General features: G+C 46.3%; 2 protein-coding genes across 3 annotated transcripts; one reads left to right on the forward strand and one right to left on the reverse strand.

Moving 5' to 3' along the window:
* Positions 1–28: 28 nt before the first annotated feature.
* LOC108108722 (dynactin subunit 1) lies at positions 29–4,613 on the forward strand. 2 transcript variants are annotated; one of them, XM_017216856.2, is made up of 5 exons: positions 29–482; positions 542–712; positions 903–2,808; positions 2,869–4,515; positions 4,579–4,613. In XM_017216856.2, exons 1-4 carry the CDS (start codon positions 141–143, stop codon positions 4,470–4,472), a joined length of 4,023 nt encoding a protein of 1,340 aa, XP_017072345.1. In that variant the 5' UTR covers positions 29–140; the 3' UTR covers positions 4,473–4,515; positions 4,579–4,613. The 2 variants fall into 2 exon arrangements, with proteins under 2 accessions (XP_017072345.1, XP_017072344.1); XM_017216855.2 differs by having other exon boundaries at positions 2,869–4,613.
* A 422-nt stretch (positions 4,614–5,035) lies between these two features.
* Positions 5,036–11,438, reverse strand: LOC108108809 (endochitinase A). The gene is made up of 5 exons (XM_017216993.1): positions 11,112–11,438; positions 6,653–10,052; positions 6,248–6,591; positions 5,942–6,188; positions 5,036–5,430 (listed from the first exon to the last, which is right to left on the reverse strand). Exons 1-4 carry the CDS (start codon positions 11,115–11,117, stop codon positions 5,943–5,945), a joined length of 3,996 nt encoding a protein of 1,331 aa, XP_017072482.1. The 5' UTR covers positions 11,118–11,438; the 3' UTR covers positions 5,036–5,430; position 5,942.
* Between the last annotated feature and the right edge of the window lie 1,929 nt (positions 11,439–13,367).

The raw sequence follows: 13,367 nt of genomic DNA on the forward strand, positions 1-13,367 counted from the left end.
GGCCCTCAGCACATGATGACTCGCTTTCGCATCGGTTTTGCTCAGCAGTGCAGTTTTGCAAGCTGCTAACTGGGATTACACACGGCATCGACTCATCCAACTGGACGTGAAGTCTACAAGATGACGTAAGCTCCAAGCTTATGATGAGCCCCCGGGAACTAAAACTTGGTCAGCGTGTTGAGGTAACGGGTAAAAAACTGCTGGGTAAAGTTGCCTATGTGGGACCCACTAATTTCGCCGCCGGACTCTGGTACGGCGTGGTGCTGGACGAGCCGCTAGGCAAAAATAATGGAAGCATCCACGGCAGCATTTACTTCAAGTGTCCCACCAACTGCGGACTCTTCGTGCGCGCCCAGCAGCTGGTGAGGATTGCCGAGTTTTCAAACGGAGCGGATAATCGAAAAACCGATGAAATGCAACGTGACGGGGCGCGAGCAAAACTTTCGAGGCGGAGTGGCGGGGGAAAGTCCGTGGAGGAGCAGGTGAGTAATGCATGTCAAGTGCTTAAATTAAATGTACGCACTACAATTGCTTTCTATAGGAGAACCAGAGGGAGCAGATGCCCAGTACATCTGGAAAAGCGAAGGCAACGCCTTCTACTCCATCGCCTCAGCGTAGGAACAGGAACAACCAATCCTTAAGGGAACCCGCATTGGCCAAGACTTCTGGGAAATTTTTGGCAGCCCAACAACAACCTTTACAGCTTCCAAAGGTAAGTTGTAGGAGTCTTCACTAACCACAATAAATATAGGTCAAACTAATGCAATTTGTGGGTATACATTTTTAAACTGGAAAGACAATTACTTTCGAGTTCTTAGACTAAAAAAAAAGGTCACTCCCTTAGTGATATCTGTGGCAACCTTTTAATCTTAATATATTAATACCAATCAAACTGGTTTCAGAGTCCAATCGTGTCTGAAGGCAATCTTAAGAATTTGGAAGGTGCGGAAGCTGAAGGAGTAAACAAGTCTCCCAGGAGGCCATCAGCTTCTGAGCAATCAAAGCAGCTATCTAAGCAGGAATCCAAGGATTCACCCCAGAAAGCAAGAAAAGACGATGAGTCAGCTAAGACAGAAGACGACCCCCAAATCATGGACGCAGTCGACACAAAAAAGGAGGCTGTTGTCAATCCGCTTCAAACAAGCACAATCGGAGAGCTGCCTACACAAAAGGCCAGTGTTCAACTGACACCGCCAATTATGACCTGCAATCAGAGACGATCCACATCCTACACCCAGTTAAGACCCACAAGGATTAGCCAACCCAAGCCAACAACAGCACAGGCTCAGAGCTCCACAGCTCAGCTCACTTTGGCCATGCCGGTTCCTCTGGCGTTGGCTCCCAAGCGCAGCAAGACTAGTATGAGTCCCACAAGCTCGATAAAAAGAATTGCGCCTGCCGCCTTTGTGGAGCCACGCTTCCTGGAGATTCTAAGACCGCAGTTCACACCTGGGCCAGCACTCCGAACCCCCAGCTCAGTGGCTCCACCTCTAGATAACCCAGAGCTTCGACAATTAAAGGAAGAACTCCAACTGCTAAGGGTACAAAAGAGCGAGGACAAACTAAAGCTCCTAGAATTGGAGCGGATGCGAATACACAATGAGCAACTGATAGAATTCAAGTCGCAGATCATGACGCAGCAGGTACTGCTCCAGAGGGAACTGCAGAGGTCACGACACGAACTGAGAGAAGCTCAGGATATTTCCTGTAAATTCAAGAGGGAGTTGGACGAGATAGCTGAGAGTATAGAACTGCTCACCCTGGATAAGGAAATGGCGGAGGAGCGCATGGAGACCTTGCAAATGGAATTGGAAATGGCTCAGGAAAGAAATGACGAACTAACCTTGGATGTGGAGATCTTAAAGGCGGAGCAGGAGGAGCAGCAGGGTCAACGCATTGAGAAGAGTGAGAAACAAACCGGTGTTGGAGCAAATGCCAAAACCGCCGGGGAGTTCCTTCGGTTAGAGCAGTATAACCAGCGCCTTCGGGAAACAGTGGTCCGTCTAAGAGACACTCTGGCCCAGGAAAAGCAACTTGGTCAACGAACGCACAAGGAACTCGAGACCAAACACTCAGAAATCAACGAGCTGAAAAGCATCAAGGAGTTACTAAGCAGAAGGGTGGACAACATGGAAGTGCAGCTAATGGATTTGAAAGAGCAGGTAGATGCCTCTCTCGGGGCAGAGTCCATGGTTACCCAGCTGGCCTCCCTAAAACTAGAGCTAGAAGATCGCGTCAAGCTCTTGGAAGACGAAGTCAACGAACTGGAAGCACTCGAACAAATCCAAGAGCAACTTATAGAAAGTAATCAAGAACTGGAAACGGATCTCCGCGACGAGATCGACAAGTTAAGTAATCAAGTTAAGATCCTGGAGCAGCAGAAAAACGCTGCCATGGAGAGTCTTTACGACCGAGATGTGACCATTATGAAATTCCGAGACTTGGTTAGACAGCTTCAGGAGCAACTCCAACTTCGGGCAGATGGCACCTTGTCCATCGAGGATTTCAGCAGTGCCAACGAATCACAGCAGGAAGAAGGATCTAATCAGAGCCAGGCGGACTACCAGCATATTTTCAGTGTGAGCAAGGCTTACGGAAGGGCTCTTGAGCAGCAGATAAAGACTGTGGAGTTAAGATTGCAGCGACAACACTTAGAGCATGTCCTGGCCTTCGTCCCCGAACAGTTCCTTTTGCGCGGAGGGGAGCACGATGTGGTACTGGTCATGCTGCTTCTAGAGCGGATGAATGAGAAACTGACGATCGTATGTCAGGCCATCAATGAGAAGTTTCCCACGGCCTGCGAGTTTGGTAAGTGGTTTTCCCTAAGAAGATTCTGCAATTACTTTCCTACCTAAACGTTTTTTACAGGTCGCGATGCCATTTTTGAGGGTTACTCTGTACAGAGGTACATCTTCAGGTCGCAGTGCCTTTACCTGCTTAAGAGTCTCCAACTGGTGCTCCAGCAGTTCCGCCATGGCCTCAATCACTGCGATTACGAGTTGTGCACACATGCGGCCATTTATCGAAGTGATCTGGAGGTCCAGGAGCAACAACTTGACGAGTTTGTGCGGCTTCTAAAGACTGGACAACTGGATGAGCATACGAACTGCGAACCCATTCAGCGTGTTCTTCACTACGTGAATGGATTACACCAGAATCTGATGCCTCCTCAAACGCTTGTAGAACTCCTCGACGAGCAGCAGCTCTATGAAGCCCTGATCGAAGTCTATGAAGCTGGCTTGGATGCAGTAAATGCAAATGCAGGTCTGATGCACACAATTATACAGTTGGGCCATGAGCAGACCGCATCATTTAGTTGCATGCAGTTGCTAATGGAACAGAGCTGTGCCCATAAGCAGAAGCTTAAGAAGCTCCAGAGGAAATTAAGTGGTAGCAAGACGGCTTCCTGGACGGGAATGCAGTGTGCCAGGTACCAGAGAATCCTAGAGGCCAACGAAGCTTTGGGTGCCCTTATACGTTTGCTGGGATCCACTGCACGAGAAGCTAGCAAAGACTCCAATGGGGGAATAGCCCACGAGAAGTTGTGGAGGATGCTGGTGCTCAACTACAACAAGTTCGCTCCAAGTCAGGAGGCCGAGGAACCCAGGGAAGTGGATGCCTACAGCCAGCGGTGTATGCAACTCCTAGAAGAGCAATTGGATGAACTCTTCACATTGCTGGAATCCACAGACGTGAACACAGAGTATGTGCGTCATCCGACCAGCAACACGTTGCAGGAAAGGGCTGCGCAGGTGAAAAGGCACTACGAAGACGTAAAAAACCTGGAGCTGACTGTGGCAGAGCGAGAGAAGGAAATCAAAAGCCTCAAATACATGGCCAAGATGAAGCAGCAGGACTTCTCGGAGCTACAGGTTCGCAAAGAGATGGCCGAGAAGCAACTGAGCAAACAATGTCACGTTCTTGCTGGATTCGCGGAAGCTGTAGAGCAGCTGGAGCAATCGATCCTGGCCAAGGAGGCGGCTCTTGGTCAGGCCTTGAATATACTAGCGGATAAGATATCAATCCTAGAACAGGCCCAGCAGCATTGGAAGGAGCAGCAGCAGGCGAATAGTGCATGTGTGACTAGTACCACGATAAGTTCCAATCGAGAGATGAACATGCTCCATCAGGCTCTCCGTCAGGAGAGGTCCCTACGAGTTCAACTGCAGGGCAAAGAGATAAGGAAGACCTTCGCCGCCTTGGAACCATTGCATGTTCCTCAAACCGGAAGCCAGGAGTTGACCAACCTGGAGAGAGACCTTCGCTCCCTTAAGAACCAGTGGCTTCTGGCACATCTCGATATGGGCACGACTGGCAGTCAGCGACGACGGGAAATTGAGCTGCAGGGCAGCCGCGTGATGCGACATATCTTCCAGACATATTGCACACATCATCCGCATCGGGCCAAGAGCACCGATTTTGGCCTCTTCATCAGCGAGGATCTGCGGAGGGCATACGAGCCAAATTTCTAGTTATACGAATTAGTATTCCAGCTGTCTTTCGGTCGTAACAAAGGTAAATGTGATTCGCGGCTTATATAAAACATTAATCTATTAATAATTATTTCTACGAAATTAGATATTACATATATACATGCAAATATGAAAACTGTACAATTATATAGTTGATTTCATGTTTATCGGGCAATAAACAAATTTACATTACTTAGACAAATTAAAATGGAAGTTTTATTCTGTGCTGTATAAAGTGTCTGATAAAGAGAACCCTTACTTCTGCGGACTTATAAGTTTTCTAAAAAGAGGATCTTTCAAATAGTAGTGAGGTAACAAGTGATCATTTATGTCAACTGCTGTTGAATAGATTCTTGTAACTTTGGTATCATTTAAATACCCAATCGTTATCAACAATTTAAAATATTGAACAATAGATGTTTATTTTATTCTCGCTTTATAATTTCAATGCATTTCAGATCTTCCTTTTCAGTGTTGTACTTTTAGTATTAAATTCATCGAATCAAATACCCGCAATACACAATGGATTTGCAACTCGTTAAATTGAATAATAGATTGAACCATTCTCATTGTCGAGCACCCCCGACTGTGGCGATCTTAAATGTCGTTTATTTGAAATTAACATTTTACAAAATATCAATATGGAATCCTTTATGTACAAATAGTTGAGCATAATAAGGGGCGCGCAGTTTGAGTTGAGAGCAGCGCAAGCAGTTCAATATAACGAAACGCTTATCACATGAGCACAGAATCGGGGATACAGAGTGGGCGTGGCGTGGAGGACGGATATATAGTCGGTTATTGGATATATCGTGGCAAGATGGCGGCCGTGTATTGTGGTGCATCGTTGTCGTTGTGGGGTTTACATAAATACGTTTAATGTTTAATGAGAAGAAGTTTGGATTTGAGGCTATTTACAGTTGCTGAACGAACAAAACAAATTGCGACCTGTCAAGAGCTGTGGAAAAATAGATTTTATAAAAAATTAAATAAAGGAATAGTTAACATAATCAATAAATATTATTCAAATGGTCTGATAAAATTAAGTTGTATATTATATATTAAAGTTAAAAGTTATCCACTGGTATTAAAGGATGGAAGCTCATTAGTCATATATCCATTTTTTATATTGTATATTTATGTTAATTCTGATGTTAATAACCTCTTACATATTGGGAAGCTTGAGTCAGTCTGTAAAGGTATAAATTCTGTGTAAATAAGTTCTCTAAGATTTAAAGTTTGGTCTTGAAATTCTTAATGTAACAAACCTTTACGTTAAAACAAAATTAATATACTAGAAATCTTAGACTTTTGAATTTCGTATTTATAAATTGTTTACATTATATTCAACTACATCCATATTTGCATTTCAGAGGAGTATATGTCAGAGCTTTACATTGCTTTTAAATATTATTTGAGATGGAGTCCTATTGTAGTATGCCTTTCCTGAGAGAAGACTCAATACTCACCTCACGACTTGGCTTCCGTCTGACGCTTGGCCACAATTTTGCCCTGATCGCGACTGTTGATGACCTCGGCATGGAAGCCCGTCTCCCAGTCGGCGTAGTACTTCACAGTGCGCACATTGCCATCAGGCTCCACCAAAGAGTACTCGCCCTTGACCACGTCTCCATCGCGCTCCTCCTTTTGGTGCTTGTTGTCACCCGTATGGGGATCATTCACGGCATACTCAAAGGCATAGCGGGGGTGGGCATCCTTGGAGAAGTAATAAATCTTTAAAGGACATCTTAATTAGGGGATAGCGTGCCACTTACAAAGTGCTCCAGATGCTTTTCGGGCACCACCTTTAGCACTGCATGTTGAGCCACCGGGGCAGACTTCAAGTAGGCGGTGGCTGCCACAGGGGCGTGGCTGCTCAGTGCTGGCACACTTGGAGCATAGCGATAGAATCCAGCTCCCAGAGGACCAATTCCGCCCACTCCATGCGAGTATCCGCTGAGTGAGGAGTCTAGATGGGCCAGCGAGGATGAAGCCGGGGCCAAGCCAGATCCATGAGACAGCAGACCCTGGTAGTTTAGGGCTGGCGACACCGCTGCATGACCCAAAGATATAGCTCCATAGTAGCCACCACTTGGACCCGTTCCATGTCCCAAACCAGCTGGAATAAGAAGTATATGTTACGAAAGTAAAAGACTGGTAAACAGAAGTCTTCATCTTACCGGCATGGATTCCGTAGGCGGTGCTGGTGGCAAGCTTTCCTCCCAGGGAATAAGATGGACCCGTTGTTAACTTGGTCAGAGGAGAGCTAAGCAATGCACCACCGTGTCCATGGCCACTAGCTCCGTACCCGATTCCCACTCCCAATGGGATCGATGGACCTGTGGAGATATGGCTGACTGCTGGAGCGGCGGCGTAAGTAGCCACCTTGGCAATTGCAGGAGCAGCTGCTGGCTTGGACACATACTGATGGGAAACAGCTCCCGAGCTATAACCCGAACCGCTTCCTACGTATCCAGTAGCCACTTTTGTGGATAAGATCGGAGCAGAGGCGATTGCATGACCGCCCGAAATATGGCTTACAGCTGGAGCAACGTAAGTGGCCACTTTGGCAATGGCTGGAGCAGCTGAGATGGCAACCGCTGGCTTCGACACATACTGATGAGAGACAGCTCCAGAACTGTACCCAGAGCCACTTCCGCCATATCCATGGCCACTGGATATCACAGGCGCACTAGAGTAAGTAGAAATGGCAGGAGCAGCATAGGATGCTACTTTCGAGATTGCAGGTCCAGTGGAGTAGCTGGAAATTGTGGGAGCAGCATAGGTGGCTACTTTGGCAATGGCTGGGGCCGCAATAGATACCGCTGGTTTGGAGACATACTGATGGGACACGGCTCCTGAGCCACTAACTCCGTATCCTGTCGCCACTTTAGTAGGCAACGCGATGGCTGGTGCAGCTGGCAAGTAAGTCTTAGAGAGAACAGGAGCCACTGGAGCTACTGCGATCGCCGGCTTCGAGATGTACTGATGGGAGACGGCTCCTCCATGGGCCGATCCTCCATAGCTAGTGGCAATTTTGGTTAGACTGGGTGCGGAAGAATATGTGGAAATGGCAGGAGCAGCATATGTGGCCACTTTGGCAATGGCTGGAGCTGCTGAAATAGCAACCGCAGGTTTGGAGACATACTGATGAGAAACTGCCCCTGAACTGTATCCCGAACCGCTTCCTCCATATCCAGTAGCAACTTTGGTCACCACTGGAGCTGCCGAGTAGGTGGAAATGGCAGGAGCAGCATAAGTAGCCACTTTGGAGATTGCCGGAGCGGTGGCATAGGTTGATATTGCCGGAGCAGCGTAGGTTGCTACTTTAGCGATGGCAGGAGCTGCCGATATGGCAACTGCTGGCTTGGAAACATACTGATGAGACACAGCTCCATGACCAGATCCTCCATAGCTTGTCGCGATCTTGGTCACAGCCGGAGCTGCTGAATAAGTGGAAATAGCAGGAGCAGCATAGGTTGCCACTTTAGCGATTGCAGGTGCTGCTGAAATTGCAACTGCTGGCTTGGACACATACTGATGGGAAACGGCTCCCGATCCTGAAGCTCCGTAGCTTGTGGAGAGTTTGCTTATGGCAGGAGCTGATGAGTAAGTGGCCACCGCGGGAGCAGCTGCAGGATATGCCGCCACAATGGGTTTGGAGATATACTGGTGGGACACATCCGCTGCCTGACTATAGGAAACCTTGGTCAGAGCAGGAGCTGCCGAGTAGGTTGAAATCGCAGGAGCAGCATAAGTAGCCTCTTTGGAGATTGCCGGAGCGGTGGCATAGGTTGATAATGCCGGAGCAGCGTAGGTTGCTACTTTAGCGACTGCAGGAGCTGCCGATATGGCAACTGCTGGCTTGGAAACGTACTGATGAGACACAGCTCCATGACCAGATTCTCCATAGCTCGTCGCGATCTTGGTCACAGCCGGAGCTGCTGAATAAGTGGCAATGGCAGGAGCAGTATAGGTTGCCACCTTAGCAATGGCAGGAGCTGCTGATATAGCCACCGCTGGTTTGGAGACGTACTGGTGGGAAACAGCTCCCGAGCTGTATCCCGCTCCGCTGCCTCCATATCCAGTGGCCACTTTGGTCACCACTGGAGCTGCAGTGTAGGTGGATATGGCTGGGGCAGCATACGTTGCCACTTTGGCTACGGCAGGAGCAGCTGAAATGGCAACTGCTGGCTTAGATACATACTGATGTGAGACGGCTCCGGATCCACTGGCCCCATAACCAGAACCGGAGGAGTAGGTGGATACAGTGGGAGCTGCATAGGTGGCTACTTTGGAGATGGCAGGACCGGTGGAGTAGCTGGAAATGGCAGGAGCAGCATAGGTGGCCACTTTGGCGATCGCAGGGGCAGCAATAGCAACTGCTGGCTTGGAGACGTACTGATGGGATACGGCTCCCGATCCTGAAGCTCCATAACTAGTGGAGAGCTTAGTGATGGCTGGAGCAGATGAATAGGTGGCCACCGTTGGAGCTGCATAAGTGGCTACCTTCGCAATGGCTGGGGCTGCTACAAGGGCGGGCGAGGAGACATACTGGTGGGAAAGAGCCCCAGAGGCAGTGCCTCCATAGCTGGCGGCCACCTTGGTGATCGCCGGAGCAGCGGCGACTATGGGCTTGGAAAAGTACTGATGAGACACGTCGGCCGCCTGGCTGTACTTTGTTATAGATGGAGCATAGCTAGCGGAGTACCCTGTTCCATGGGAGGACAGGAGGGACGATGTGGTGGCCAATTTAACAGCTGGTGCGGTGTAGGTAGACACCTTGGCAATCGCTGGCGCAGAGTAGGAAACCGAAGGCGAATATGTGGCAACCTTAGAGATTCCTGGTGAAACCTGTCCATAGCTGTAAGCAGGAGAGCTGTAGGTTTCCACCTTGGAGTAGCCAGGAGTGGCCTTTGAGTAGGTGTATCCAGGTGAGCTATAGGTCTCCACCTTGGAAGTCACAGGTGGCGCATAGTACGGAATGCTGGAAAGAGGTGGGGAGGAGTATGTAGCCACCTTTGATATTCCCGGAGTGGCCGAACTGTAACTATATCCAGGCGATGTGTACGTGGCCACTTTTGTAACTCCCGGTGATGGTGGCAGATAGGAATTGTCCAACTTGGTAATAGCTGGGGAAACCAATTTCTTGATCTCAATTCCAGATGGCACCACGGTGGCGTACTTGGCGGCTGGTGACTTGTCCGCATAGGTAATTCCCGCAGAGCCGTACTCAGCCGAAGGAGCAAATAGGGTCTTCTGCACCGGAGCTATGTACTTGTCGATTTGGGTAATGCCACCATGTGACAAGCCCTCGATTCCAGCCGTGGACTGATAGGAGGCTCCGGAACTTCCTACCGAAGTGTGCAGGAGATGTCCGTTCTCCGAGTACGTGGAAATCGCAGGGCTCTGACTGAACTTGGTCACTCCGGGCGAGATGGAGAACTTCACCTCCGCCGGCGGAGGATACGAATACCCAGCGGTGGCCGCATGGACACAGGGCAATATCGGTGGTGCCAGGGTGGGCGAAGGATCTGCCATAACCACGCTAAGCATGCCCAAAAGGGCAACCAAATGGAACTGAAATCGAAAGGGTTAACAAAACATTAGTAATTAAATTTAATAACAAATTTAAAAGGAACTAATGTGGTCTCCCATAGTTTGTATACACATATCGGCGCCCATCTTTTTAGTATAATCCCCGCGATAGCACAGCGAGTTACCACCGTTTCTAATCATCAAGCTCAACTGACTGTTTCATCCACCCTCTTGTGTCGTATGCGCTCTCAAGTCGCATACTCACTCGAGTCCTCAGAACATAGTCCTCTCTGTCTCACTCAATACCCTTGACATCTACGATCGGACCTCATTCGGGTGCTTTTCGCTCAATATCATCTATCCAAACAAAAGAGTGCAGCTCCCCGAATTCAGATTGCCAGTGAAAATGTACTCGTCTACGAATACTAGGAATCACGCTGCGGCACATATATTACATAAGTAAATCTACTTACATAAATCAACAATATAAATTAAATTAGTTTTAAAAAATAAATATGAATCAGTTTTATTTTTACTGAGACTTAAGGAAAGATTCAAAAACAATTCTAAGCGCATAAAATATTTAAACGTTTTATGCAAAGTATTTACCAATAAATTGCGAATATTATTAAAGAGATCTTGAAACGGTTTTAAATTATAATAATTTAAGGATTATTTCTGTAGAAATATGTATCCAGGTTAAGTTTAAGAAATGTAAATTTGAAATTTTCGAAACCATTTTTGAATAAAGTTATGATTTTGCAGTCAAATAAATTTTTTCCATGCAAACCCTTTAAAGGATTTAAGGCGAAATAATTACTTAATTTAAATTATTGAATTACTTAATTGTTTGAAAAGTATTAAATAATCCAATTCAGGTATTTCTTCTTTATAATCCAAGCTTTGATTCATTTCATTTAAATAATGTACATTAATCCACATAAAATGTGTTTCTGAATTATTTGTAATTTTTTTAAGTGTTCAGCCAAAATGGCTGGAATGGTATTCAAATTTCCGCACTTCCTCCGTCTCACACTTGTATATACTTTCTTTCATTGTCCTTTTTAAAGTTTTTTGAAAGTAAATAATTAAAGGACCCACCTTCATATTTTCACTTTCCAAACTCTGCACAGTCGAAGGTAAGTATCCGTTTGCAAGGATTCACGAACTATATGGATTATTTGTTCAGTAACAACACAGCATTTGCACTTTTCAAAAAGAATTCACAAGCTTGGGATCCTTGATAGTTCGACTGTAATTCCAATGGGTTATCCTTGTTCGGCTCTGAAAATCACAATTAATTGATCTTATTTCGATCTCCGATTTGCTTAAGTTCTACTAAGTACGGCTCGAAACGCAACGAAAACTAGTCGAATGGAATCGAATCGGATCGGATCGGAACGGAACGATTCGGGATGTAGAGCAGAGCCACGCGGCCGACTGGACTGGACTGTTGGCCAGCCCGGCCCTATAATCGCTTATATACGTTCGGTCAGTTGGCCAACACTCGCGAAAAGCTCGCACGCATGCGCAGCAGCCACGCACCAGTTTGGCGACAAAGCGACAAAAAAGTGTAACGATATGTGTAGCAAAAATCGAAAAACTCACAAAAAAAATGGATCTAGCTGCAAGGAAAGAGCCAAGTGAGGCACGAATATGCTGCGACTTTGGCGCGTGCAGATGAAGAATTGATGACTGTTCGACTCCAGCTCTCGTTTCGAGGCAGCTTTGTTCTCTCCAAGTCGTAAACCGAAAACTGAACAGCTTGCTGGAAACTGAAAACTAGCAAGCTGGCGAACTGCAACCTGCCTGGCCAATTGTTGGCCCCACCTTCGCTCAGAGCCTCAGTTGGTAACGTTTTATTAGATCATAGTCGCGAACGCCTCGGCTCAAAAATAAACCGATCTCAAAATGCGCGTGGTGCATTGTTGGCCAAGTCACTTTTTTAGCCACAGTTTTATTTAGACTTTTTAAAGATTTTTTTTGTCTTATTTTTTGACTTTTTTTTTGCATACTCGTATGCTTTTAAAGCGACTTAATTTGATTTAGATTTTAATCGCGGCCATTGCGTCTAGCTCTGGAAAAAATAAATGCATACGCAATTTGCTAGGCCCCCGAACCGAAAAAAAACTCTAAAAAAATCAAGAAAAAATAGAGAGCAATGTATGTAGAAAATAAAACAAGAATTGTGGTATTAATGTCGCTATCAATAAATTTTGTCTGCCTCTGTGTGTGTGTGCAATCATGCGTGTTGTGTGCCTTGGGCCTTGATTGTGCATTAGTTGGCTAAAAGGCGCATTGCCACATCATAATGCGATACAATGTGTAACTAATAGAATAGCCGGGAGATATGGCAAAGTGTTGACTTGTCGGCAATTAAGGTCACCATGCGAATGCCTCGAGTGTCACCCTCTGTGCGAGGGTGGGTAGATGTCGAAAAAATGGTCAACCCAATGCGTTAACATGTCTGATAAATCGGTTGCCTGCCAAGCGATCTGAAGAAACATGGCAAAGAATTCGGGGTAAGGCTAAGAGTGGATTTTCGTTTTTTTTGCTGTAAACTGATGAGTTATCTACCAATTTAAATAGTTTGTATTGCAGTAAAAAACCATTTGACTTTTATTGGTGGACAGTAAAGTAATATTTTGGATATTAGAAGTTAAACATGAATGATCCGAAGCATTAATATAGTATCAAAGTAAGGACTGTAAAATTAAAAAATATTTTATTAAGTATCTTATTGAATAATCTCCCATAGGTATTTTTTTAATTTCTTCATCAGCTTATATAATAAAACAAACCATAACCGTGCCGTTTAAAGCGGCGGTTACTAAACCATTTTGCCTTTTGGCCAAGTCCAGATGTCGCCCACGAACAGGCAGCAATTGCACACAAGGTGCGGAAAATGCATTTTCACTCATAAGCGCAGACCATTGGGCTACCTAAAGTCATAACTTTGAGCAGTTCGATCGGCGTCAGCAGCAGTGGCAGCGGCTAATCCTGCCGCTTTCGCGACTGCCCCGCTGGCATCACGCATACGCCGCGTTGTGCGCTCACACAGCCGAAATGCCAAGCCCGTCGGCCTTTCTCAAAAACACACGCAATACTTGCACTCTAGCACTAACTTAACTGGTTCGCGGTACACGCTTATATTTTCTGGGCTTGTAGAATTCTTGGGCGAGATCTGCAGATTATGGATAAACATAAAATCGGCGATTTTATAAATATGTTTGGCAAATTTTGAAATGTTTACGAAGCGACCAGGTCAACATGGCCGTACTATTGAATGAACGACAAACCATCTAGATATAGGATTCGCCGCAAAACAAAGTTGAATGTAAATGATCTGGCTGGGGC

Source organism: Drosophila eugracilis, unplaced genomic scaffold (assembly GCF_018153835.1).
Source record: "Drosophila eugracilis isolate 14026-0451.02 unplaced genomic scaffold, ASM1815383v1 contig_2154, whole genome shotgun sequence".
Lineage (NCBI taxonomy): Eukaryota > Metazoa > Arthropoda > Insecta > Diptera > Drosophilidae > Drosophila > Drosophila eugracilis.

What these genes read in the sequence shown, in the direction of transcription:
- LOC108108722 (XM_017216855.2), top strand. Translation starts at nt 141, where the DNA reads ATGATGAGCCCCCGGGAACTAAAACTTGGTCAGCGTGTTGAGGTAACG. An exon ending in GAAAGTCCGTGGAGGAGCAG is followed by an intron (nt 483 to 541) that starts GTGAGTAATGCA and finishes TGCTTTCTATAG; the next exon opens with GAGAACCAGAGGGAGCAGAT. An exon ending in TCCCACGGCCTGCGAGTTTG is followed by an intron (nt 2,809 to 2,868) that starts GTAAGTGGTTTT and finishes CGTTTTTTACAG; the next exon opens with GTCGCGATGCCATTTTTGAG.
- LOC108108809 (XM_017216993.1), bottom strand. An exon ending in CGCCTACGGAATCCATGCCG is followed by an intron (nt 6,592 to 6,652) that starts GTAAGATGAAGA and finishes TTCTTATTCCAG; the next exon opens with CTGGTTTGGGACATGGAACG. An exon ending in AAAAGCATCTGGAGCACTTT is followed by an intron (nt 6,189 to 6,247) that starts GTAAGTGGCACG and finishes TACTTCTCCAAG; the next exon opens with GATGCCCACCCCCGCTATGC.